This window comes from Paroedura picta, chromosome 3, assembly GCF_049243985.1.
Source record: "Paroedura picta isolate Pp20150507F chromosome 3, Ppicta_v3.0, whole genome shotgun sequence".
NCBI lineage: Eukaryota > Metazoa > Chordata > Lepidosauria > Squamata > Gekkonidae > Paroedura > Paroedura picta.
In genome coordinates this window covers 3,620,627-3,646,295 of record NC_135371.1, presented here as the reverse complement: position 1 = coordinate 3,646,295, position 25,669 = coordinate 3,620,627, and the positions used below count along the sequence as shown (strand labels likewise).

At 51.3% G+C, this 25,669-nt stretch overlaps 2 protein-coding genes across 2 annotated transcripts in view; both read right to left on the bottom strand.

Moving 5' to 3' along the window:
- LOC143833830 (uncharacterized) overlaps positions 1 to 25,669 on the bottom strand; it is a 59,501-nt gene that overhangs the window by 5,698 nt on the left and 28,134 nt on the right. The window contains 5 exon segments of the mRNA XM_077330054.1: positions 3,624 to 3,807; positions 5,219 to 5,698; positions 7,145 to 7,269; positions 14,570 to 15,653; positions 15,656 to 16,924. Coding sequence (XP_077186169.1) covers positions 3,624 to 3,807; positions 5,219 to 5,698; positions 7,145 to 7,269; positions 14,570 to 15,653; positions 15,656 to 16,924 — 3,142 coding nt within the window.
- Positions 19,837 to 24,119, bottom strand: LOC143834121 (zinc finger and SCAN domain-containing protein 22-like). Its single transcript, XM_077330722.1, has 3 exons — positions 22,430 to 24,119; positions 20,596 to 20,779; positions 19,837 to 19,970 (listed from the first exon to the last, which is right to left on the bottom strand). The coding sequence occupies exons 1-3, from the start codon at positions 22,850 to 22,852 to the stop codon at positions 19,954 to 19,956; spliced, it is 624 nt and encodes a 207-aa protein (XP_077186837.1). The 5' UTR covers positions 22,853 to 24,119; the 3' UTR covers positions 19,837 to 19,953.

Here is a 25,669-nt window from a genome sequence, read left to right as displayed (position 1 = left end):
AATTGATGTCGCATGAAATGTCACCGTCACATTAGACCCAGACGTAACTGGAGCACATCTGGACACTCAAGGAAAGTGTAATGGGAAAGTGTCAAAATCATGTACCCACAAGCTTTTGCCCTGTCTTTTTATCTACCTTTGGTCTTTATACATTTTTGTGTAATTAAATACAGGAGTTAAGGTCGTTGCAGCAATAGCTTGCATAAAGTACACAGAGAGTTCACGTGGACTGCATGAGCCATTAATCTTTGGACTGGGAACAGGTTATTTCTTTGACCTGAGGCTCTGGCTGGGCCTGCCCAACTTTCATTTTTGGGATTAACACTGGAAGAAAAGATTCTGGAGTAATTTGCCCCCAGACTGAGGCTCAGGGGGACTGAGTGGTCTCTGATATGATGAGAGCCAGTTTGGTGTAGTGGTTAGGAGTGCGGACTTGTAATCTGGCATGCCAGGTTCGATTCTGCGCTCCCCCACATGCAACCAGCTGGGTGACCTTGGGCTCGCCACGGCACTGATAAAACTGTTCTGACCGAGCAGTGATATCAGTGCTCTCTCAGCCTCACCCACCCCACAGGGTGTCTGTTGTGGGGGGAGGAATGGGAAGGCGACTGTAAGCCGCTTTGAGCCTCCTTCGGGTAGGGAAAAGCGGCATATAAGAACCAACTCTTCTTCTTCTTCTTCTTCTTCTGCAAGAACAGGCCCACAATTTGTCAGTCTTAGCAACAATTCAGAGGTCCCTTGTTCATTATACTTTCAACAAAGAGATTTTCTTCACCAAGTCGTTTATTGGGAGCTATTGAATGGACTCTCATAATGAGTTTTATGAGTGTGTAAAGGTTTGGGAATTTCACAACGGCGTTTTCATCCAGAGACAACATTAACAGGCCACCAGATCTGTGGGAAGCCCCTCCCAAAGCCCCTTCCCAAAGCTCCTCATGATGCCAGAATTTAGCCAACATGCCTATGCCAGCAGCTTTTTTCCTCTAGAATCCTAGCGAAACATCAGTTCCTTTGGGTAACTCCAATCCAAACAAAATATATAGGAACTAGTAATCAAGCCCGCTATACCTGAAATACAGCGGGTGCTAGCGGGGCAGTGCGTGGCCCCCGAGCAAGGGGGTCACGGTGAGCCGTGCTGTGCGCGGCTCACAACTGGCGGCGTACCGGCGGCCTGATGAGTAGGAGGTGCTTTGAGCCTCCCGACGCGTCAGGCCACTGGCAAGGGAGCTCCCTTGGCAGCGGGCGGACAATCAGAGTTGGCCCCTTCCTCCGATTGTCAGTCCGGAGGAAGGGGCCAATTGGCACCCTTCCTCAACACAGACAGAGCCCGCCCTAACTCCTCCCGCCCAGCCTTAGCGAATCATTTAGTCTGCGGCGCCGCGGGCGGTTTTAAGATTGTCCAGGCTATTCCAAATCAATAATGGATCTTTTTATTTCTTCTTTTTATAAATCAAAACCATCCAAAATCATAACAGAAATAAATCACAACCAAAATGGGTTTCTAAATCAATAATATCCCGTTTTCCCAAACTTCCTCAGTGATTGTGATCCTGTACACCAGTGGTCCCCAACCTTTTTCCGGCTGGGGACCGGCGGGGCAACTGCCCTGCCCGCAGAACGTGCATGTGCGCCCCGCCCGCGCAGCAGGCATGCGCGGCGCGATGCGCAGCTGAAATCGCACATCCATGGCTCTTTCGGCCATGCACCAAAGTGCCGCGCATGAGCGATTTTGGCCGCGCATGCGCGCTGCACACTGTGGCCCTGATTCCCTCTCAGCTCATCATGCTCTTAGGTCTCAATTAGCCACACCTAAGCACTAAACATTTCCAATCGGCTGTTCCAAGGGGCAGGAGACGAGGGAGACAGAAATAGCTTTTAATTCATCTAAGCGCCCTTTGTCAGGGGTAGAACAGGCTGTATTAAATAAGGGGTTGTCATTTGTTCCACAATACAGCTTGCTGGGGGGTAAAAGGGTAATGACTGGGGAAGGCACTGGCAAACCACCCCGTCTTGAGTCTGCCATGAAAACGCTGGAGGGCGTCACCCCAAGGGTCAGACATGACTTGGTGCTGGCACAGGGGAGACCTTTACGTACCTTTACAAATACAATGCACTGCGCACCAGAGTAAACTTATTTAAATTAGTAAGATCATTAAAGTTGAAGAATTATTTTTCCAACACTGGTCAAATTGCTCAGATTAGGTTTCGAATCAAATCCGAATTGATCCCCACCCGGGAATCTCATGAGACTTACACCTCTGAGAAAATAGTATTAAGGGATATTAAGGATTTAGAGTTGCAACACAAACATTACAAAATCAATCTAACCAGGGCAGAATTTCAAGCTACAAAATGATCAGAACATGATTATTAAACACGCAGATAAAGGTGGAGGCAGGCATTGTTGTCATGGATAAGTGTGAATATCATAGGGAGGTTACGAGACAGTTGTCAAATGAAGAGCGGTATAAAAGAACTGATTGGCAAAGAGTTACATCTACATCTAGACTCATTAAAGCAGCTCCCCAGGAAGGTTTATGTTTGGATTTCATTTCCAAACCAGAGGCAGAATTCCTGTTGAAATCCAAGTACAAAGTGCCACACTTTTACATTCTACCCCAAATCCATAAAAAGGTCACTCCAGTACCAGGGAGGCCTCTTGTAGCGCAGTGTGGCTCAGCTTTGGAACCAGTAGCCAAATGTTTGGACTTTCGTGTAAAGGCATTATTACCAGCTGACAATAACAGTATACTTAGGGATACCACACATTTTATTAACAGTATTAACACAGTGAGGGTTCCACCAGGGTCTATTTCAATGACCTTGGATATTAATGCTCTTGACACTAACATCCCACACAGGGAAGCGAGAACTGTGGGGGAGCGCCTTCTTGAGCCCGGAGAGAACTGTAACCCACCCACGCATTTCTTCCTGGATGGGTTAGAATTGCAGTCCACGGACATCTGGAGGGCCGCAGTTTGACTACCCCTGGTCTAGCCAAGACCTAAGAGCATGATGACCTGAGAGCCCCTGTGATAATTAATATGGAGCCATGAAAACATTCAGGCAACATTATGAAGGTACGTTCTGATATTTAAATGCTATAATTAGGTGGTAATCGGTGATTTTGGTTATATTATTTATTATAACATTATCATTTTTACAGGATCACAATCACTGAGGAAGTTTGGGAAAACGGGACATTATTTACCTAGGAACCCATTTTGGTTGGGATTTGTTTCCCTTATGATGATTTTGGATGATTGAAAAAGTTTTAAATACTAAAAAAGAAATAAATAAAAAGATCCATTGTTGATTTGGAATAGCCTGGAGAATTCCTATATATGTTGCTTGGACTGGTCTCTCCTGGGGAAGCCTGCCAGCCGCCCTTGTAAGGATGGCCACGGAAGCCAATGTTTTCCATCATTCTGGGGCCCCAGACACGGATCCTCAGAGCTCTGCTCCCCCGGAAGGTGGAGAATCCCCTTATTCCCCTGCCTGAATAACCATGCTGCGGTTTCTCGACCCGTCCTCTTTGGAGCAACCTCTTTTCCTGACCTGGACTCTCCACCCATCAGGCTCACAGTGTGCCCCCATCACATCCAGGCACGAGGAGTCCTTACCGCAGGAGAGGGCATCTTGGACAGGCTCCACGGCCTGCACCCCCTGCCCCTGCTCCAGGCGAGCTCCTTCCTCCTCAGGGAATGTACCTTCCACCTGCACAGCCTGCCCCCTCTGGCCTTCCTCGGAAGGAGCTCCTTGCGCCTCAGGGTTTGTAGCTTCCACCTTCAGGGATTGACCCAATGTCTGAAAAGGCAGAAGGGAGAGGAGTAAGAGATGGAAGAGAAGAGACCAAGGAATGGGTCCTGCCCCACACCCAGACTCCATCAGCCGACCTGGTGAGTTGTCTAGAGGGGGAAGAAATTCGCTTGCAGAAGAGGCTGCAGAAGGAGACGGTTAGATCCAGTTCAGTGTGCTGATGGACAGCTGGCAGAATACGCCCCCAGCTGAGTTGGCCAAGTGTCTGGAGGCCGTGACTGGGTGGCTCTGACAGAGCCGTCTGTACGTCAATAGAGGCTCAGATGACAAAGGTAACCCAGTGGGCATTTTCAATCTGCAACCGACAAAGCTACTAGTGCCCTTCCCAGCACCGGAAGCCCTTGCCACAGTGATCCACGTGACCATCACCTCCAGGCTGGACTACTACAAATTGCTCTACGTGGGGCTACCCTTGACCCTGCCACGGAAATTGCAGGTGGTGCAAAATGCAGCTGCCCACGAAGCCGTTAGTTGACTGATCCTGACAGCTGTATTGCCCGATAGATACGTGCAATGGAGAACACCCCCCCTAGCCGTGGCCCCCGAAATGTCAATGGGAAAAGAACCTGACTGGAATCTCTTGTCTAGTTCTTCCCAAACCTTTCCTGGCTAGATAATACGGGCCTTTAAATAGATTTAGGCAGAGAATCTATGACCCCATTCCTCGGATTCCCAGCCATAGATAAGTTTTCATCTCTCCTGGCTGTGCTCAGCCTTGTTCAGACCTGAGAAGGATCCCAGCCTTGATCCTTTCCAGAATCTCCCAACACCCCCATGCCTTACTTCCAAGGAGGCCTTTTCAGACTTCAGCTGCAGGGCTTTCCCCAGGGGTTGCCTATCCTGCTAGAAGAAAGCCTTGCCTCTTCCACACACCCCCCCCCCCCCCGTGTGGCTCAGACTCTCCAGCAAAGGGCTCTGTGAATCCAACTCTTTCAGTGCTGCAGACCAGTGAAAAAGGCCTCCTGCCCTCTCTGGGAGGTCCTCCAGCCAGGCTGGCATCAGCCACGCCTTGTGCTGCTCAATGGGTCTTCTCTGGAGTAACGCTAGGAAAGGAGCCTGAAGCTGAGCCCGGCCTCCCAAGGCCTCCATCTCGCAGGAGGACTCCAAAACGCACTTGGGGGAGGGGGCTGGGCACGGCTGTATGAGGCTCCTCTTTAAATGGGCTTTCTGTGGCCCCGAGGACAGTAAACGCAGCAGGACCTCCAAGGCTACCACAAAAAAACACAATTCAAGTAATTCCTCTGTCTGTAATGATGGGATTAGTAACATAGTTGTAAAGTAGGCTGTTAAATATCCGTTTTGGATGATGAACGCTTGGACAAATATCTGGCAGGGGATCTTTAGGACAAGGCCAGAGCTCCTTGCTTGAATTAAACCTACCTGGAGAACAGCCCCTCACCTGGTCCACCTGCCTCCTCTCCTCCGCCTGGCTCAGGAGGAAGCCTTCGGCCAGGGCCACCGACTGGGAGCTGCTCTCCGGCCCGCATCCTCTCACCCAGCCCTGCATCTCCTGGGGCAGGAGGGCCAGGAACTGCTCCAGGATCACCCGGTCCAGGATCTGCTGCTTGGTGTGCCTCTCCGGCTCCAGCCAGCGGTTGCAGAGTCCGTGGAGCCGGCTGCAAGCCTCTCGGGGCCCCTCGGCCTCCTGGTAGCGGAAGTGCCGGAAGCATCGGCTGTGCACATCTGAGGCCACAGTGGCTGGATGCAGCATCTCTGGCCCAGCCCTTTCCCAGAATTCCACACCACTCCCAGCTAGGACAGGAGAAGGGCCTTGGCTTGCAGTCTGGTCACTCCCAGTTCTTCCTGGGTCCTCTTCTGCCATCTCCTTCCCTTCTCTTGGGCCACCTGGGACTGTGAAGAGACCCCAATATTCCCCAGGCTATGAGGAGAGGCTTCTCATGGGTGGGGGGGGGGGGAGAAACGGCTCTGGGACAAGAATAAAAAATACACAACTGAATATCAGAGAAGTGAAAACTGCCCTGGTGGATCCAAACAACAGTCCTTGTGGTTTGTAGATCAATCTAACATCATTCTGCCATATCTCTAACCCATCTCTTTTGGGCATTTTAGGTAATATTTCACATCCTTTTTCTGACTGGTTGGTTCCCTCCGTCCTGGGGGCTAATTCTGAAGGTAAAGCGGAGCCCCCCAAGGAAAAGAGGACCGGGAGACCCCTTAAGCACTCCGGGCACCTCTTCCCCTGCACTGAAGGGTCCACCAAGAGCTCTGTCCGAGCGCCCAGCGGAGGGAGGGGGAGGGGCAGGCAGGAGCCTCTGTGCAGAAGGAGCCCCTGAGATCCGGGGAGGGAGGCAGGCAGGCCTTGGTTGAGCTTTGGCTCAGCCATCTGGAGGCCCAGGGACGCTTCCTCGTGTGTAGCTGAGAGGGAATCCCTCTGCCTCCCGCCTGAGCCAGGATGTTAAAGGGAAGAAGGACAGCCAATAAGCACAAGACCCCGGAAGGCTGCAGGGCTTCCTCCTCCCAAGGGGAGCCAATCCTGGCAAAGAGCATCTCGGAGGGAAGGCCCCCCAACGCCCAGAAGACAGCTCTGTGCTCTGCTGCCTCCCCCTTGGCCGCCCCTGAACCCAGGCCTGCTCTGCGGGGCCCTCGTGCGGCTCCCCATTGCATTGTGGGCAGGGTGTGCGTGGTGTGTGTGTGTGTGTGGGTGTGTGTGTCCCTCTCTCGCCTGCCCCCCAGACCCCCGGGCAGGAGGGGGAACTGGGCCTCGGGGTGGGGCTGCCTCTGCCCAGCGAGCTGAGGGTTCAGGAAGAGCTGCGTTTTGCTGCCCCGTTTTTCAGGGCCTGAAGGAGCCGCGAGGCGTCCTTCTCCAACCACGGGGCGGGGGGAGGGGGGGCGCTCGTGGTCTCCCCTGCACTCTCCCCCCAACAACAACCCTGCGAGGCAGGCCAGGCGAAGACAGGGGTCTGCCCCCCCCCGTCCCCAGGGCCTCCACGCCCCCCGCCCGCAGCTACGGACTTGCCTGGAAGCCCCGCCTGGTCCGGACTCCTCGGCGCCTCTGGTGGACCGGAGCTCCCCCTCATCCGGTTTGGCCGCCGGAAATGATGTCCCCCCACCCCCGCCCAGCAGAAGAGCCGCTCTGGCCAGACCCTCCCTCCCCTTAACCCTCTCAAGGCCGGACCCACCTGCAGGGGCGGAGGCTGCGGCTCAATGGGGCTCCTCGGGAGCCATTAAGGCCAGCTGCAGACCGGCCTCCCGGGGCCGCGGGGAGCGGGGCCACCTTCAGTCCTCCTAGGCGGTGCCTTTGCTCCCAGGATCTCCCGGCCGGGCCTGGAGGTCTCCCGGAATGGCAGCTCGTCTCCGCCCCCACCGGCCAGTCCCCCTGGAGGAAAACGGGCTTCTCCGGGAAGGTGGCCTCGGGGGCATTCCCGGCCTCCGTGCTCCTTCGCCCTCTAGCGCAGACCTCCCGGCATTTCCCGGCCAGGAGTTGGCGAACTTCGGATTGGGAGCAGCCGGCCAGGAGCGAGAAGCTTTGATCTCCCCCGGCAGAGGCGCGCGGAGAGGCCCCCAAAGGGCCCGCCTGCGAAGCCTTTCCCTCCCGCTGCCTCCCTGGCGCCCCACCTTCTCCCTCCCGCAACTCATGACCAAGACCCCTCCCCACCCACGCCCAGAGACCCCCGAAGGGGTGCCGGGAAGGGCTGGGCCTCTCTGCAAGCCCCCGAGGCAGCGCCGCCCGGCCGGCTGAGCTCCGCCCCAGCGAGGGCGACTCTGCACTCCAGCTAAAAGCTGCCTGGCTGGACAGAACGTGTCCCCATTTCTCCGGTTACTGAAGTCGACCTCCTCGCTTTGGGTCTGGCCATCCTGTTCTGCTGCTGCTCCTGGCCTTCTGGGATGCCATATTGTTGAGGGTCAGGCCTTTGTGGACTATGGACTCAAAATCCTCGTGCTTGTGAGTTTGGAGCATTAGAGTTACCTGTGTTATATACTTTGACTAGCATCAAAGCCCATTATAAAAATAGCCTTTGAAAGGGGGCCAAGGGGTCAGGGGAAGCCCCCCCCCCGTGGCTTGCTCTCCACGGCAGTGTAGTTTGTGTAGTTACTTTCTGAGCTTTTCTGAACCTCCAACACTTGGCTTTTGAAGACCCTCAGCTGTAGAGTGGGTGTGGCACACGGGTTTAGAGCAGTGAACTCTCTTCTGGGGACTTGGGGTTCATTCCCCACAGCTCGACGTTCAGACAACTGGGTGATCTTAGGCTAGTCACAGTTCTCTTAGAGCTGTTCTTGCAGAACAGTTCTCTTGGAGCTCCCTCAGCACCCGCCCCCACCTTACATGGTGTCTGTTGTGGGAGAGGAAGGAAAAGGTGCATCTAAGCTGCTTTGAGGTCCCATCTGGTGGGGAAAAGCAGGGCATTCAAAAAGCAGATCTTCTTCTACACGGATGTTTCTCCCTTCTATGGATTCTCCGAAGGACATGGAAATCTGGTCTGTGCCTCAAGCTCTTGCCACCAACGGATTATTTAGGAGGTTCCTCCCTTGTGGGGACTCCTCCGGGATTCCACATCTGTAATTACACAGCTCATCTGCAATTTCTTCCTGTGAGATCGATTGGAGGGCTTCAAATGTGGCTGAAGTTCCTTCCGCCAGCCAAGAACTTTTACCATTTCTTCCTAGTTAGGGTTTATTTTCTGGGGAGATGCAAACATTCTGCAAGAGTTTATAGAGGAGGAATGCTTTCTGGAGTCTGTTGTCTTTCAGAAAGAGTGAAATAAGAGGAAAACTCTCTTCATGCACTAAGCAGTTCCATAGTTTCTCCGTCTCTCTGTGTGTTCTTAGACGCTGCCGAAGAGTTCCATGCTGGCCCTTCTATCTCTACCATCTCTACGCTGGCCCTTCAAAAGGATTTCCCTCCGTCTGGGCTCTCTAATGCTCTAAAATAATGCTCCTTCCACACAACGAGCTCTCAGAGGACCTTTATTGGCATAACAATTATTTTAAAAAGGTAAAATGGTACAGCCAAACAGCGCAACCAAACGACATTCACAATCCCCAGCAACACGCAAATGTTACGTGGCCATATCGCGATCCGCGGTCCACAGTGGGCTCACAGAGGTCCGCTCTTAGCAGGTACTGGGTTCAGATCTAAGCAATTCAACCTTTGTATTGTTAACAATACCTTGGCTACTTCTCAGACCATCTCCGGATCACTTTCACCCAGAATTTCATGCATGGTGTCCTTCTCGTCTACACGAGGACATTTCTGTTTTCTCCAGTATTTACCTAGTGATTTTTGCAACTGGAGAAATCTAGGGCACCCCATCAATAGGTGATATAAAGTGTCAGGTACACCACAGCCTCTTGTGGCCAGACTGGTAAGGCAGCAGACATGCAGTCGGAAAGCTCTTGGGGGTAAACGGTAATGACTGGGGAAGGCACTGGCAAGGCTACCCTGTATTGAGTCTGCCATGAAAACGCTAGAGGGCGTCACCCCAAGGGTCCCGGACATGACCCGGTGCTTGCACAGGGGATACCTTGACCTTTACACCACAGCCCATGAAGACACAACCAGTCCAATGCCCTGCAGTTCCCCTAGGATCTTCTTATTTGCAGCCTCCAAAAAAAAGGGGTAGCCTAGGAGATTGAAGGAGTTTGGTGCTGCATGAAAGTGTATTTTGACCCAGTATCTAAATATGTTTACCCGGGCTCTAGTTTCAAGAGTTTGTTAGCCAAGCTCTGCTGAAGTGTGACATTTGCCACACAATTTGGTACATTCAACCGTTTTCTAAAAAACGATTGTTGGCTTTCTAACTTGCTGTTGAATGCAACAATCCATATAGGAACTCTGTATAAAAATTGTGGAATGATTTTGGCTTTATACATTCTTAGAGCAGCTAGGATATTTTTGTTTCCCTTCTGGTGGAAGAACTTTACTGGCAATGCTATTTGTCCCTTAATGGCTTTCAAGACTTTTTCTCTATGGTTTACCCGTTTACTATTAAAGCTTAGAATAGTCCCTAAATATTTGAAGTGGTTTGCCTGTTGTATTTGTTTCCCCCTCACTTGCCAGTGGTACCTATAGCGGGTTTTAGCAAAAACTAAAATCTTACTTTTATCATAGTTTATTATGAGCTTATTTTCAAGACAGTAACCAATAAAGGTTCATAAATATCGAAGCAGGCCCACTCGTGTTCTTGATAAGATTACTGTATCATCCACATATAGCAGTAATGGCGTTGGCCTTTTCCTTACAAGAGGGGGGTGTCCATTTACTTCTTTAAAGTGACCAGCTTAACTTGCTTAACTCCAAAATTTATGGGTATTTCTGCCGTGAATTTCCCATCTATTGTATATTTGACAAACGTTATTGCTATAGAGATTCTTAATCAAAAAGAGTAACATTTGATCCATTTTAAATTTTCTCAGTAATATTGTCAAGCGTTGACCGGTCCCCGGTGATAAAAAGCTTGGGGCCCAGTGATTTATGGGATGCTAGGGGGTTTTACCCCCTTCAAGGATCGCTGCCTTGTTGTGGCAAGGGGGCTCTCGTAGTTCAGTGAAGCTATGAGCTATACCGTGCAGGGCCACCCAAGACGGACAGGTCATAGCTGAGAGCTCTGACAAAAGGTGATCCACTGGAGAAGGAAAGGGTAAACCACTCCAGTATCTTTGCCATGAAAACTCTATGGACAGTTCCAAAAGTCAAAACGATATGACGCCGGAAGATGAGCCCCTCAGGTCGGAAGGTGGCCAATATGCTACTGGGGATGAGCAGACGGCTAGTACGAGTAGCGCCAGAATGAATGAAGCGGCTGGGCCAAAGCCAAAAGGACGCTCAGTTGTGAAAGTAACTGGTGGCGAAAAGACAGTCCGATGCTGTGAAGATTTTTATTCCATAGGAACCTGGAACGTCAGATCCATGAATCAAGGCAAGCTGGACGTGGTCAAACAAGAAATGACAAGACTGAACATCGACATTTTAGGAATCAGTGAACTAAAATGGACAGGAATGGGTGAATTTAATTCAGATGACCATCAGGTATACTACTGTGGACAAGAATCTCGCAGAAGAAATGGAGTAGCCTTCATAATCAATAAGAGAGTAGGAAAAGCAGTCTTGGGATACAATCCCCAAAATGACAGAATGATCTCAGTTCGAATCCAAGGCAAACCATTCAACATCACAGTGATCCAGGTCTACGCCCCAACCACTGCTGCTGAAGAGGATGAAGTTGATCAGTTCTATGAAGCCCTACAACACCTTCTAGAAGCAACGCCAAAAAATGATGTGCTTATCATCATGGAGGATTGGAATGCTAGAGTAGGAAGCCAAAAGATAACTGGGATAACAGGCAAGTTTGGCCTTGGAGCACAAAATGAAGCAGGGCACAGGCTGGTAGAATTTTGTCAAGAGAATACAATGGTCACAGCAAACACTCTTTTCCAACAACCCAAGAGACGATTCTACACATGGACATCACCAGACGGTCAACACAGAAATCAGATTGACTATGTGCTCTGCAGCCAAAGATGGAAAAGTTCTATACAGTCAATAAAAACAAGACCAGGAGCTGATTGTGGTTCAGATCATGAGCTTCTTATGGCAAAATTTAGGCTTAAATTGAAGAAAGTAGGGAAAAGCACTAGGCCACTCAGGTATGAACTAAATCATATCCCCGACAAATATACAGTAGAGGTGACAAATAGATTTAAGGAATTAGATCTGATAGACAGAGTACCTGAAGAACTATGGACGGAGGTTCGTGACATTGTACAAGAGGTAGCAACTAAAACCATCCCAAAGAAAAAGAAATGCAAGAAATCAAAATGGCTGTCTGAGGAAGCTTTACAAATAGCTAAGGAGAGAAGGGAAGTGAAAGGCAAGGGAGAAAGAGAAAGATACACCCAATTGAATGCAGAATTCCAGAGAAAAGCTAGAAGAGATAAGAATGCCTTCTTAAATGAACAGTACAAACAAATAGAAGAAAACAATAGAATGGGGAGGACCAGAGATCTTTTCAAGAAAATTGGAGATATGAAGAGAACGTTTCATGCAAAGATGGGTATGATAAGGGACCAAAATGGTAGGGACCTCACAGAAGCAGAAGAGTTTAAACAAAGGTGGCAAAATTATACAGAAGAACTATACAAGAGCGAGCTTAACATCCCTGATGACCACAATGGAGTAGTTACTGACCTGGAGCCAGACATCCTGGAATGTGAAGTCAAATGGGCCTTAGGAAGTCTGAGCAACAATAAAGCTAGTGGTGGTAACAGCATTCCAGATGAACTATTCAAAATCTTAAAGGATGATGCAATAAAAGTGCTACACTCAATATGCCAGCAAATTTGGAAAACTCAACAATGGCCACAGGACTGGAAAAGGTCAGTTTACATTCCAATCCCAAAGAAGGGCAATGCCAAAGAATGTTCAAACTACCGCACTATTGCACTCATTTCTCATGCTAGCAAAGTTATGCTCAAAATCCTACAAGCTAGGCTCCAGCAATATGTGGACCGAGAACTTCCAGAAGTACAGGCAGGATTTCGAAGAGGTAGAGGAACTAGAGATCAAATTGCCAACATATGCTGGATCATGGAGAAAGCTAGGGAGTTCCAGAAGAACATCTACTTCTGCTTCATTGACTATGCTAAAGCCTTTGATTGTGTGGAGCACAACAAATTGTGGCAAGTTCTTAAAGAAATGGGAATACCAGAGCATCTTATTTGTCTCTTGAGAAATGTATATGCAGGTCAAGAAGCAACAGTGAGAATTGAACATGGAATCACTGATTCGTTCAAAATTGAGAAAGGAGTTTGGCAAGGCTGTATACTGTCGCCTTGCCTATTTAACTTGTATGCGCAGCACATCATGAGAAAGGCGGGATTAGAGGAGTCACAAATATGGATCAAGATTGCAGGGAGAAATATCAACAACCTCAGATATGCAGATGATACCACTCTAATGGCAGAAAGTGAAGAGGAACTAAAGAGCCTGTTGATGCGGGTGAAGGAGGAGAGTGCAAAAGTTGGCTTGAAACACAACATCAAGAAAACAAAGATCATGGCATCCGGCCCTCTCAATTCCTGGCAAATAGATAGGAAAGAAATGGAGATAGTGAAAGATTTTATTTTCCTGGGCTCCAAGATCACTGCAGATAGGGACTGCAGCAAAGAAATTAAAAGACGCTTGCTCCTGGGGAGGAAAGCTATGGCAAATCTAGACAGCATCCTAAAAAGCAGAGACATCACCCTGCCAACAAAAGTGCGTTTAGTCAAGGCTATGGTATTCCCAGTTGCAATGTATGGCTGCGAAACTTGGACCATAAGGAAGGCCGAGCGTCAAAGAATTGAGGCTTTTGAACTCTGGTGCTGGAGAAGACTCTTGCGAGTCTCTTGGACTGCAAGGCGGACAATCCGGTCAGTCCTAGAGGAGATCAGCCCTGACTGCTCCTTAGAAGGCCAGATCCTGAAGATGAAACTCAAATACTTTGGCCACCTCATGAGAAGGAAGGACTTCCTGGAGAAGAGCCTAATGCTGGGAGCGATCGAGGGCAAAAGAAGAAGGGGACGACAGAGAATGAGGTGGATGGATGGAGTCCCTGAAGCAGTAGGTGCAAACTTAAATGGACTCTGGGGAATGGTAGAGGACAGGAAGGCCTGGAGGATCATTGTCCATGGGGTCGCGATGGGTCGGACATGACTTTGCACATAACAACAACAAAGGGTTTTTTAATAATTTCAGAATCTCATCTGCTTCTGCTTTGTGAGGGCGATCTGGCTGCGACATCTGTCACCCCATTGATCGCAAGGGTAGATTCAGCTGACCTGGCTGGCTAGGCGGGTGTCTCCTACCTCCCTAACGCTCCATGTGTGTCCCTCCTGAAGCTGCCGCTTGGTGGAACAGGACGACCATCCCAGATAGAAGGAGCGTACCGTTCTTCGGTCAAGGGCATACGATAGCTGCGCTCCCCTTCTAGAACCTCCAAACAAGCTCAACGAGCTCCCAAAATGTTTCTTCCATGTTAGTCTCTACTCTGGTTCGGCCTCCCATGGAGTCCTGTGTTCAGTTTTGGGCACCGCAGTTGAAGAGGGATGTTGACAAACTGGAGGGGGTCCAGAGGAGGGCAACTAAGATGGTGAGGGCTTTGGAGACCAAGACGTAGGAGGAAAAACAGGGGGAGCTTGATCTGTTTAGCCTGGGGAGGAGACGACTGAGAGGGGATCTGATAACCATCTTCAAGTATTTAAAAGGCTGCCATGTGGAGGATGGAGCAGAGTTGTTCTCTCTTGCCCTGGAGGGACGGACCAGAACCAATGGGATGAAATTAATTCAAATTCAAAAGAAATCCGTCTAAAAATCAGGAAGACATTCCTGACATTCAGAGCGGTTTCTCAGTGGAACAGGCTTCCTCTGGAGGTGGTGGGCTCTCCATCTTTGCAAACACAGGCTGGAAACCCATCTGATGGAGTGGCTGATTTTGTGAAGATTCACGGGGGTAGCAGGATCTAGTGGATGAGCGATAGGGTTGTGATTGTCCTGCATAGTACAGAGGTACCAACTCTATTATTCTATGATTCTATAGTCCTTAGGCTCTGCTGAAGATGGCGATCAAAGCTGAATCTCTCTCCAAACTCTGAGCAATCATATGGCTTCTCCCCTGCATAGGTTTTCAATGTTGAAGACGATTGCTCTGATAGAATCTATTTCCACACTGTGAGCGTTCAAAAGGCTTCTTCACTGTGTAAGTTCTCTGAGACTGAAATTCTGAATAACCTTTTTTCCAGGCACCAAATATTTAATAGGCTTTTCCCGTGTGGGTTTTCAGGTGGCACTTAAGATAGCTGTGAATGAATCTCTTTCCACACTCTGAGCATTCAAAAGGCTTCTCCCCTGTGTGGCTTCTCAGATGGGACTGAAGACCATAGTTCTGACAGAATCTCTTTCCACACTCTGAGCATTCAAAAGGCTTCTCCCCTGTGTGGGTTTTCCAGTGGCGCTGAAGATGGCTGCTGCTAGTGAACCTCTTTCCACACTCTGAGCATTCAAAAGGCTTCTCCCCTGCGTAGCTTCTCAGATGGTTCTGAAGACCATAGTTCTGACGGAATCTCTTTCCACACTCTGAGCATTCAAAAGGCTTCTCCCCTGTGTGGGTTTTCCGGTGGCGCTGAAGATGGCTGCTGCTAGTGAATCTCTTTCCACACTCTGTGCATTAATAAGGCTTCTCCCCGGTGTGGGTTTTCAGATGGTACTGAAGATTGCTCCACCGAGGAAATCTCTTTCCACACTCTGAGCATTCAAAAGGCTTCTCCCCTGCATGGCTTCTCAGATGGTACTGAAGACCATCGTTCTGATGGAATCTCTTTCCACACTCTGAGCATTCAAAAGGCTTCTCCCCTGTGTGGGTATTCAGGTGGCGCTGAAGATTGCGGCTGCTAGTGAATCTCTTTCCACAGTCTGAGCATTCAAAAGGCTTCTCCCCTGTGTGGGTTTTCAGGTGGTGCTGAAGATCGCTGCTGCTAGTGAATCTCTTTCCACACTCTGAGCATTCAAAAGGCTTCTCCCCTGTGTGGGATTTCAGATGTTGTTGAAGATTGCTGCTGCTAGCGAATCTCTTTCCACACTCTGAGCATTTAAAAGGATTCTCCTCTGTGTGGGTTCTCAGATGGTACTGAAGACCATAACTCTGACAGAATCTCTTTCCACACTCTGAGCATTGAAAAGGCTTCTCCCCGGTGTGGGTTTTCAGAGGGTCCCGAAGACTGCTGCACCGACTGAATTTATTTCCACACTCTGAGCATTCAAAAGGCTTCTCCCCTGTATGGGTTTTCAGATGTCGTTGAAGACTGCTGCTCTGATGGAATCTCCTTCCACACTCTGAGCATTCAAAATGCTTCTTCCCTGGTGCGTTTTCAGGTGGCGTTGAAGATGGCTGTTCTTAATGAATCTCTTTCCACACTCTGAGCATTCAAAAGGCTTCTCCGCTGTGTGGGTTTTCATATGGTACTGAAGACCGCTGCTTTGAGTGAATCTCCTTCCACACTCTGAGCATTCAAAAGGCTTCTCCCCTGTGTGGGTTTTCATATGGTACTGAAGACCGCTGCTTTGAGTGAATCTCCTTCCACACTCTGAGCATTCAAAAGGCTTCTCCCCTGTGTGGGTTTTCATATGGTACTGAAGGCCGCTGCTTTGAGTGAATCTCCTTCCACACTCTGAGCATTCAAAAGGCTTCTCCCCTGTGTGGGTTTTCAGATGGTACTGGAGAATGCTGCTCCGAGAGAATCTCTTTCCACACTCTGAGCATTCAAAAGGCTTCTCCCCTGTGTGGGTTTTCAGATGGTACTGAAGACTGCTGCTCCGAGAGAATCTCTTTCCACACTTTGAGCATTCAAAAGGCTTCTCTCCTCTGTGGGTTTTTAGATGGTCCTGAAGACTTCTGCACCGAGTGAATCTCTTTCCACACTCTAAGCATTCAAAAGGCTTCTCCTCTGTGTGTGTTTTCAGGTGGCATTGAAGATTGCTGTTGCTAATGAATCTATTTCCACACTCTGAGCATTCAAAAGGCTTCTCCCCTCTGTGGGTTTTTAGATGGTCCTGAAGACTTCTGCACCGAGTGAATCTCTTTCCACACTCTAAGCATTCAAAAGGCTTCTCCCCTGTGTGGGTTTTTAGATGGTCCTGAAGACTTCTGCACCAAGAGAATCTCTTTCCACATCCTGAGCATTCAAAAGTCTTCTCCCCGGTGTGTTTTCTCTGATGCCGTTGAAGCTGGCTCATCTGAATGAATGTCTTTCCACACTCTGAGCATTCAAAAGGCTTCTCCCCACTGTGTATTCTCTGATGCCGTTGAAGATGGCCCCTCTGTCTGAATGTCTTTCCACACTCCGAGCATTCAAAAGGCTTCTCCTCTGTGTGTATTTTCAGATGGTTTTGAAGATTGCTATTGCTAATGAATCTCTTTCCACACTCTGAGCATTCAAAAGGCTTCTCCCCTGTGTGGGTTTTCATATGGTACTGAAGATTGTCACTCCGACTAAATCTCTTTCCACACTCTGAGCATTCAAAAGGCTTCTCCCCTGTGTGGGTTTTCAGATGTTGTTGAAGACTGCTGCTATGGTGGAATCTCTTTCCACACTCTAAGCATTCAAAAGGCTTCTCCTCTGTGTGTGTTTTCAGGTGGCGTTGAAGATTGCTGTTGTTAATGAATCTATTTCCACACTCTGAGCATTCAAAAGGCTTCTCCCCTGTGTGGGTTTTCAGATGGTATTGAAGAGCGTTGCTTTGACAAAATCTGTTTCCACAGTCTGAGCTTTTAAAAGTTTTCTTCCCAATATGTTTTATTTGGTGTGGAGGAAGCTGTGATCTATTTCTGAAGTACTTTATACTTTGAATCCATTTACTGGAATTCAGAATCCTGTGCTTTGGAAAAGGTACATTACATTTTCTTTCACCTCGCTTCTCACCCATAAGGACACCTGTGTTTGCCTTAGGCCTGTCTTGGATCCTGACGGTTTCTTGTAAGTCTTCAACGTTAATTCTATTTGGTCTTTGCTGATGGAGTTCCTCACCCTCTCCGTTCCCCCGATCTTCCACTCCTGGAATAAAGAGCGAGATCCTGTTAGCGCCTGGGGTGGGGTGGCTGGTTAGTTCCAAAGGCTGTATCAGGAAAGAACTGATGGCCCTTCGGCCTCATCCAGCTTGGCTGACCTTAACTACCCCTCCACCTTTCCCAAAACTGCTAGCATTTAAGATTCCCTCACTCCCTCAAGCGCCACACCTGAGGTCTTCCTCTGGAGTTTCTGAGCCTCGAGATCTGAAATGTTGCTCAGAAGGGAAACAGAGATCCCCTTTGGCTATTCCTCGCCCCTTCCCTTGACAAGACTGGGAAGAAAGCTCACTCTGAGCCCCTTCCTTTGGGCATTCCGTTGAGGAACTCTGCAGCCTTCCCTTGGGTGCAATGCCACTCTCCTTCCCCCCCACAGCCTCTCTGGAACATCTCGCCTCCTTTGCAGAAAGAGAGGGAGGGTGGGGGGGGGGGGAGCAGGAACGGCACAGGGCCTGAGCGAACTCCCTCTCTGCCTCCTAAAAGATTCTGAAGATTTGTAAATCAGGGAAAGACTTCACCTTTGTCAGAATCATTCACTTCAAACTGGTCTGTTAATATTTCCGACACCACAAAGAAGGGGCTATTTTTAGTTATCAGCATTTGTTTCTCTCTAATCTCCCAGGTGAGTCTTAAACGTAACTAAAGAATATTGATTAAAGGCAGGATAATTATTTATCGGGTGGGTTCATAGGAACCAAGGCCAAGGACAGCTGGGAGCAGGTAGGTGTTTTAGTGGCCAATCACTTTGAGCCTCATCTAATTGCTTGTACCTGCTGCCTTCCCCTTTAACGAGGGCTCCTGGCAGCTTACAATATTGCCTCTCAGAAGCTGCCCTGAGGGAGGGTGCAGTCAAGAAGGGCTGAATTCTGGTTTCTGCCTGTGCCGTTTCTCCCTGGAATCTCCCTGGAATCTCAGGGAAAAAGGAGGACTATAAATAAATCACATTAAATTGCCAATTACAATAGATAATGAAGTAAAAAAAAAAGATAACAATTCTTCTGGAAGGAAGGAACCAAGATCCAGATCAGAGCCCACAATCCCTATCAGGATAAGGGGAATGGATTGGAGAAACAACCCCCCCTCGTTCCCCCGGGGGTTAACGTGACCATTGACCTGCTCTCCCTTGGAGGTGTCAGCATCTGAGACTTCCTCTAGAATCAGAATGTACTCATTGGTTGACAGTAAGTACCAGTCATGTCTCCAAAAGGGAGGGGGATTAGGAGGGTGCTGACAGCCCCTGGAAAATGCCATACAGGACCCCTTATTGGACCCCCTGAGCCTTCAGAGGTTAAAGGTTTAATCCGGGTACAGTCCAGAAGGAAGACATGATGACTTTACCTAGATGATACGCCTTGAAATTTCCCTGCTTCAACATGAGGAATATTTTGATGTAGGGAAAATTAAGCTACAGCAGGAGTATTCCCCCTGCCATAATAATGTAATGCCTGGTTTTTCTGTTCCTGGGCTGCAGAAACTGTGCTGTTTAGTGATGACTTATATTTTCCATGAATGTAAGTCTACGTGGCTTGTGTGCATTCTCCCCATGAGCCTGCTGTAGTGGGGGCTGCTCAGGGGCTGGGGGACCCAGATTGTGTCCTTCTCAGGATCCCTTCCCAGTCACAGGCAGGGTGGACCTTGGTGACCCCCAAGACGGTGGAAGGGTGCGTGGTAAACGCTGGCAACAGAGTCGTAAGGATCTGGTCCCTTCCACAGTCTTCTTCCGGGTTCCCTCTCTCTTCCCTCCGGCCAGAGCACCTTCTCTAGCTGGGCGGATGGCTCCGACCCTGGCCTCAGTTGCCCCTGGGCAAGAGCAGACCCAGGAAGCTGCCTTCGGCTGGATCCAACCCCTGGTCCCTTGGAGTCAGTCCCGCCTCCTCAGTCCACCATCGGATCTCGAGGGTCTCCGGCAGGGGTCTTTCCCTTCAACACCTACCTGATCCTTTTAACTGGAGATCCTGGGGATTGAACCTGCGGCCTTCTGCATGCCAGGAACAGGCACTGCCAGGGAGCAGGAGCCCCTCCACAAGTAACTAAGACCAGCTGTGAAGTGGTGTATTTCTCTTAAATATATTGATTCATATCTCACCACAATGGCAGCAATTTGCCCCTTTGACTTCTAGGAAAGGTCCTTACCCAGAAAGGCCACGCTCTCGTAGTTCTCCAGCATGACTTCCCTGTGCAGAGCTCTCTGGCCCGGATCCAGCAGGGCCCATTCTGCCTCGGAGAAGGAGATGGATACGTCCTCAAAGGAGAAGGGAGGCTGAAAGGAAAAGCAGATTTCCCTGCACACCAGGCAGAGATGGCACAAGGGGAGGGAAGGCAGAGGATGCCCGGCTTGGCATGGGCAAAGGGAACGGCATTCAGAGGATCTCTCCCCCGGACCCCTTGGACAGATGCAGGCGTAGAGAAAGGAGGCTGGGCCCAGCCTATCCCTGCTCGTCCCTCCTACCTGGCCTGGATGGGATGCAGCCCTTTCCTCATTCTGGAACAGACGACAGCTCAGCGGAACCTCTCTGCCTGTTTGTGAGACAAAGGAAGTAGAAGGGGGTTGGCTTGTTTGTTCCGCTTCCAACGTATTTCAGATCAGTGTCTGTTCTGGGGGGAAGGAAAGTGGGGGCTGGAATTGATGTCACATGAAATGTCACCGTCACATTAGTCCCAGACATGACTGGAGCACATTCTGAAGACTCGAGGAGAATCTGAAGATGTCAGACAAGCTTTTTCCCTGTGTTTTTATCTACCTTTGGTCATTATACATTTTTGTGTAAATGAATATAGGAGTTAAGGTCGTTTGCAGCAATAGCTTGCATAGAGTACACAGAGAGTTCAGGTGGACTGCAAAAGCCATGAATCTTTTGACTGGGAACAGGTTATTTCCTTGACCCTGAGGCTCTGGCTGGGCCTGACCATCTTTCATTTTGGGGGATTAACACTGGAAGAATAGAATCGGGAGTAATTTGCCCCCAGACTGAGGCTCAGGGGGACTGAGTGGTCTGTGATATGATACAAAAGCAGGCCCACAATTTGTCAGTCTTAGCAACAATTCAGAGGTCCCTTGTTCATTATACTTTCAACAAAGAGATTTTCTTCACCAAGACTTTTATTGGGAGCTATTGACTGGACTCTCATAATGAGTTTTAAGATCTGTGGGAAGCCCCTCCCAAAGCCCCTCCCCCAAGCTCCTGTGCCCCAATCACATCCAGGCACGAGGAGTCCTTACCACAGGAGAGGGCATCTTCAGCACACTCCACGGTCTGTGCCCTCTGCCCTTGCTCCAAGCGAGCTCCTTCCTCTTCAGGGAATGTACCTTCTGCCTTCACAGCCTGCACTCTCTGCCCTTCCTCAGAAAGAGCTCCTTCCGCCTCAGAGATTGTCCCTTCTATCTTCAGGGATAGACCCAGCGTCTGAAAAGGCAGAAGGGAGCGGGGTAAGAGATGGAATGGAAGAGACCAAGGAATGGGTCCTGCCCCACACCCAGACTCCATTAGCTGACCTGGTGAGATGTCTAAGGGGGAAGAAATTCGCTTGTAGAAGAGGCTGCTGAAGGAGACTGCTTAAGGCAGTTCTATCTGCTGATGGACAGCCAGCCGATACAGCCCCAGCTGAGTTGGCCAAGTCTCCGGAGGCTGTGACTGGGTGGCTCTGACAGAGCCGTCTGTAGCTCAAGCCCCCCAAGTCGGAGGTCCTGTGGCTGGGAAAGAAGGGTCCAGGGGAGGAAGCGCCTCTCCCCTGCCTAGACAGTCTGCCCTTAACAATTTTGAATCCCACCAGGAATTCGACGAATCCCTCTCAATAGAGCCCCCGAAGACAAAGTAACCCAATGGGCATTTTTCAATCTGCAACCGACAAAGCTACTAGTGCCCTCCCTGGCACCGGAAGCCCTTGCCACAGTGATCCATGTGACCATCACCTCCAGGCTGGACTCCTGCAACTTGCTTTACCTAGGGCTACCCTTGATCCTGACATGAAAATTGCAGCTGGTGCAAAATGCAGTAGCTCACGGATCCCCTAGTCGAATGATGCTCTGACAGCTGCATGGCCCAATTGATACGTGCAATGGAGCCGTTGTAATGTACATGGCCCTTGTAATGTCAATGGGGAAAGGATATCCGACCTGGAACTAGCTAGAATCTCTTTTGTCCAGTTCCAGCCCTGCCTCCTTACCGAAATCTATTTGTTCAGTGTAATTTCTGTCCAGCCGCATCTCACTTGCCGTATTGATCTTTATTGTGTTCTCCCCAAACCCTTCCTGGCTAGATGATGATGATGATGATGATGATGATGCTAGCTGTTCAGTCGTGCCCGACTCTCAGCAACGAGATAACACGGGCCATTGAATAGATTTAGGCAGAGAATCTATGGCCCATTCCTCGGATTCCCAGCCATAGATAAGTTTTCATCTTTCCCGGATATGCTCAGCCTTCTTCCCACCTGAGGAGGATCCCAGCCTTGATCTTTTCCAGGATCCCAGAACACTCCCCCTTGCCTTACTTCCGAGGAGACCTTCTCAGGCTTCAGCTGCAGGGCTTTCCCCAGGGGTTGCCTCTCCTGCTAGAAGCAAGCCTTGCCTCTTCCACCCCCGTGTGGCTCAGCCTCTCCAGCAAAGGGCTCTGCGAATCCAACCAGTGAAAAAGGCCTCCTGCCCTCTCTGGGAGGTCCTCCAGCCAGGCTGGCTCAATGGGTCTCCTCTGGAGTAGCTCTGGGAAAGGAGCCTGAAGCTGAGTCCGGCCTGCCAAGGCCTCCATCTCGCAGGAGGACTCCAAAACGCACTTGGGGGAGGGGCTGGGCACGGCTGGATGAGGCTCCTCTTTAAATGGGCTTTCTGTGGCCCCGAGGAGAGAAAACGCAGCAGGACCTCCAAGGCTACCACAAAAAAACCCAATTCAAGTGATTCCTCTGTCTGTAATGATGGGATTAGTAACATAGTTGTAAAGTAGGCTGTTAAATATCCATTTTGGATGATGAACACTTGGACAAATGTCTGGCAGGGGATCTTTAGGACGAGGCCAGATCTCCTTGCTTGAATTAAACCTACCTGGAGAACAGCCACTCACCTGGTCCACCTGCCTCCTCTCCTCCGCCTGGCTCAGGAGGAAGCCTTCGGCCAGGGCCACCGCCTGGGAGCTGCTCTCCGGCCCGCATCCTCTCACCCAGCCCTGCATCTCCTGGGGCTGGAGGGCCAGGAACTGCTCCAGGATCACCCGGTCCAGGATCTGCTGCTTGGTGTGCCTCTCCGGCTCCAGCCAGCGGTTGCAGAGTCCGTGGAGCCGGCTGCAAACCTCTCGGGGCCCCTCGGCCTCCTGGTAGCGGAAGTGCCGGAAGCATCGGCTGTGCACATCTGAGGCCACAGTGGCTGGATGCAGCATCTCTGGCCCAGCCCTTTCCCAGAATTCCACACCACTCCCAGCTAGGACAGGAGAAGGGCCTTGGCTTGCAGTCTGGTCACTCCCAGTTCTTCCTGGGTCCTCTTCTGCCATCTCCTTCCCTTCTCTTGGGCCACCTGGGACTGTGAAGAGACCCCAATATTCCCCAGGCTATGAGGAGAGGCTTCTCATGGGCGGGGGGGGGGGGGCAGAGAGACAAAGGGCTCTGGGACAAGAATAAAAAATACACCAGTCAACATCACAATGTTTCAACTGCCCTGGTGGATCAGGATTAAAACGCTCCTTATGGGTTGTAAATCAATCTAACATCATTTTGCCATATCTCCAACTGATTTCGAGGATGCCTCTTTGGATTTTAGGTAATATTTCACATCTTTTTGATTTTTTCTGATTTTTAAAGGCTTTTGACTGGTTGGTTCCATCCATCTGGGGGCTAATTCTGAAGGTAAAGCGGAGCCCCCCAAGGAAAAGAGGACCGGGAGACCCCTTAAGCACTCCGGGCACCTCTTCCCCTGCACTGAAGGGTCCACCAAGAGCTCTGTCCGAGCGCCCAGCGGAGGGAGGGGGAGGGGCAGGCAGGGGCCTCTGTGCAGAAGGAGCCCCCGAGATCCGGGGAGGGAGGCAGGCAGGCCTTGGTTGAGCTTTGGCTCAGCCATCTGGAGGCCCAGGGACGCTTCCTCGTGTGTAGCTGAGAGGGAATCCCTCTGCCTCCCGCCTGAGCCAGGATGTTAAAGGGAAGAAGGACAGCCCCCGGAAGGCTGCAGGGCTTCCAGGGCACAAGACCCCGGAAGGCTGCAGGGCTTCCTCCTCCCAAGGGGAGCCAATCCTGGCAAAGAGCATCTCGGAGGGAAGGCCCCCCAACGCCCAGAAGGCAGCTCTGTGCTCTGCTGCCTCCCCCTTGGCCGCCCCTGAACCCAGGCCTGCTCTGCGGGGCCCTCGTGCGGCTCCCCGCTGCGTTGCGTTGCGGGCAGGGTGTGCGTGGTGTGTGTGTGTGTGTGTGTCCCTCCCTCACCTGCCCTCTTTCCCCCCAGACCCCCGGGCAGGAGGGGGAACTGGGCCTCGGGGTGGGGCTGCCTCTGCCCAGCCAGCTGAGAGTTCAGGAAGAGCTGCGTTTTGCTGCCCCGTTTTTCAGGGGCTGAAGGAGCCGTGAGGCGTCCTTCTCCAACCACGGAGCGGGGGGAGGGGGGGCGCTCGTGGTCTCGCCTGCACCTGCCCCCAACAACCACCCTGCGAGGCAGGCCAGGCGAAGACAGGGGTCTCCCCCCCCCCCGTCCCCAGGGCCTCCACACACCCCGCCCGCAGCGTCGGACTTGCCTGGAAGCCCCGCCCGGTCCGGACTCCTCGGCGCCTCTGGTGGACCGGAGCTCCCCCTCATCCGGTTTGGCCGCCGGAAATGACGTCTTCCCACCCCCGCCCAGCAGAAGAGCCGCTCTGGCCAGACCCTCCCTCCCCTTAACCCTCTCAAGGCCGGACCCACCTGCAGGGCCGGAGGCTGCGGCTCAATGGGGCTCCTCGGGAGCCATTAAGGCCAGCTGCAGACTGGCCTCCCGGGGCCCCGGGGAGCGGGGCCACCTTCAGTCCTCCTAGGCGGTGCCTTTGCTCCCAGGATCTCCCGGCCGGGCCTGGAGGTCTCCCGGAATGGCAGCTCGTCTCCGCCCCCACCGGCCAGTCCCCCTGGAGGAAAACGGGCTCCTCCGGGAAGGTGGCCTCGGGGGCATTCCCGGCTTCCGTGCTCCTTCGCCCTCCAGCGCAGACCTCCCGGCATTTCCCGGCCAGGAGTTGGCGACCTTCCTTCGGACTGAGAGCAGCCGGCCAGGAGCGAGAAGCTTTGATCTCCCCCGGCAGAGGCGCGCGGAGAGGCCCCCAAAGGGCCCGCCTGCGAAGCCTTTCCCTCCCGCTGCCTCCCTGGCGCCCCACCTTCTCCCTCCCGCAACTCATGACCAAGCCCCCTCCCCACCCACGCCCAGAGACCCCTGAAGAGGTGCCGGGAAGGGCTGGGCCTCTCTGCAAGCCCCCAAGGCAGCGCCGCCCAGCCGGCTCAGCTCCGCCCCAGCGAGGGCGACTCTGCAGCACAGACCACCCGGGAGGGCCAAGCGGAGGAGGAGCCTTCGGACGACCCGCAGGGGACTCCTGGGGGGGGGGGATACTCTGGTCCTCTTTCCAGGATTATTTAAGAACCCTTTCAAAGGCAGCTATTTGGGGGGGGGGCTATCCCCGAAAGGCCCGGCTGCCCTCTGCCAATGGTTGATTTGGGGTTCCCACCCAGAGGGAAGCCCCAACTCCGGCTGCAGGGAGTCTGCTTCTGGATACTGTGGGTCAAGGGCGGTCAGATTAATCTAATTGGATTAGGCCTTTTGGAGGATGGAAGCCATGTGGCAGACGGCCTATTCCAGGGGTAGTCAACCTGCGGTCCTCCAGATGTCCTTGGACTACAATTCCCATGTGTCCCTGCCAGCATTGCACCATGGACATCTGGAGGACCAAAGGTTGACTACCCCTGCCAGCTGAAATGCTGACACAAGTGTTCAACGCAACACAGACGTTTTTAGATCACTTTACTTAGGTGTCTCAGTAGCAGACTCACCTGACTGCAGGAGTTCTTCTGAGGGACATAGCTCCTATTTCTCAGCACTCCAGCTAAAAGCTGCCTGGCTGGACAGAACGTGGCCCCAAAGCGTTCTCCAGTTACTGAAGTCGGCCTCCTCGCTTTGGGTCTGGCCATCCTGTTCTGCTGCTGCTCCTGGCCTTCTGGGATGCCATATTGTTGAGGGTCAGGCCTTTGTGGACTATGGACTCAAAATCCTCGTGCTTGTGAGTTTGGAGCATTAGAGATACCTGTGTTATATACTCTGACTAGCATCAAAGCCCATTATAAAAATGGGCTTTGAAAGGGGGCCAAGGGGTCAGGGG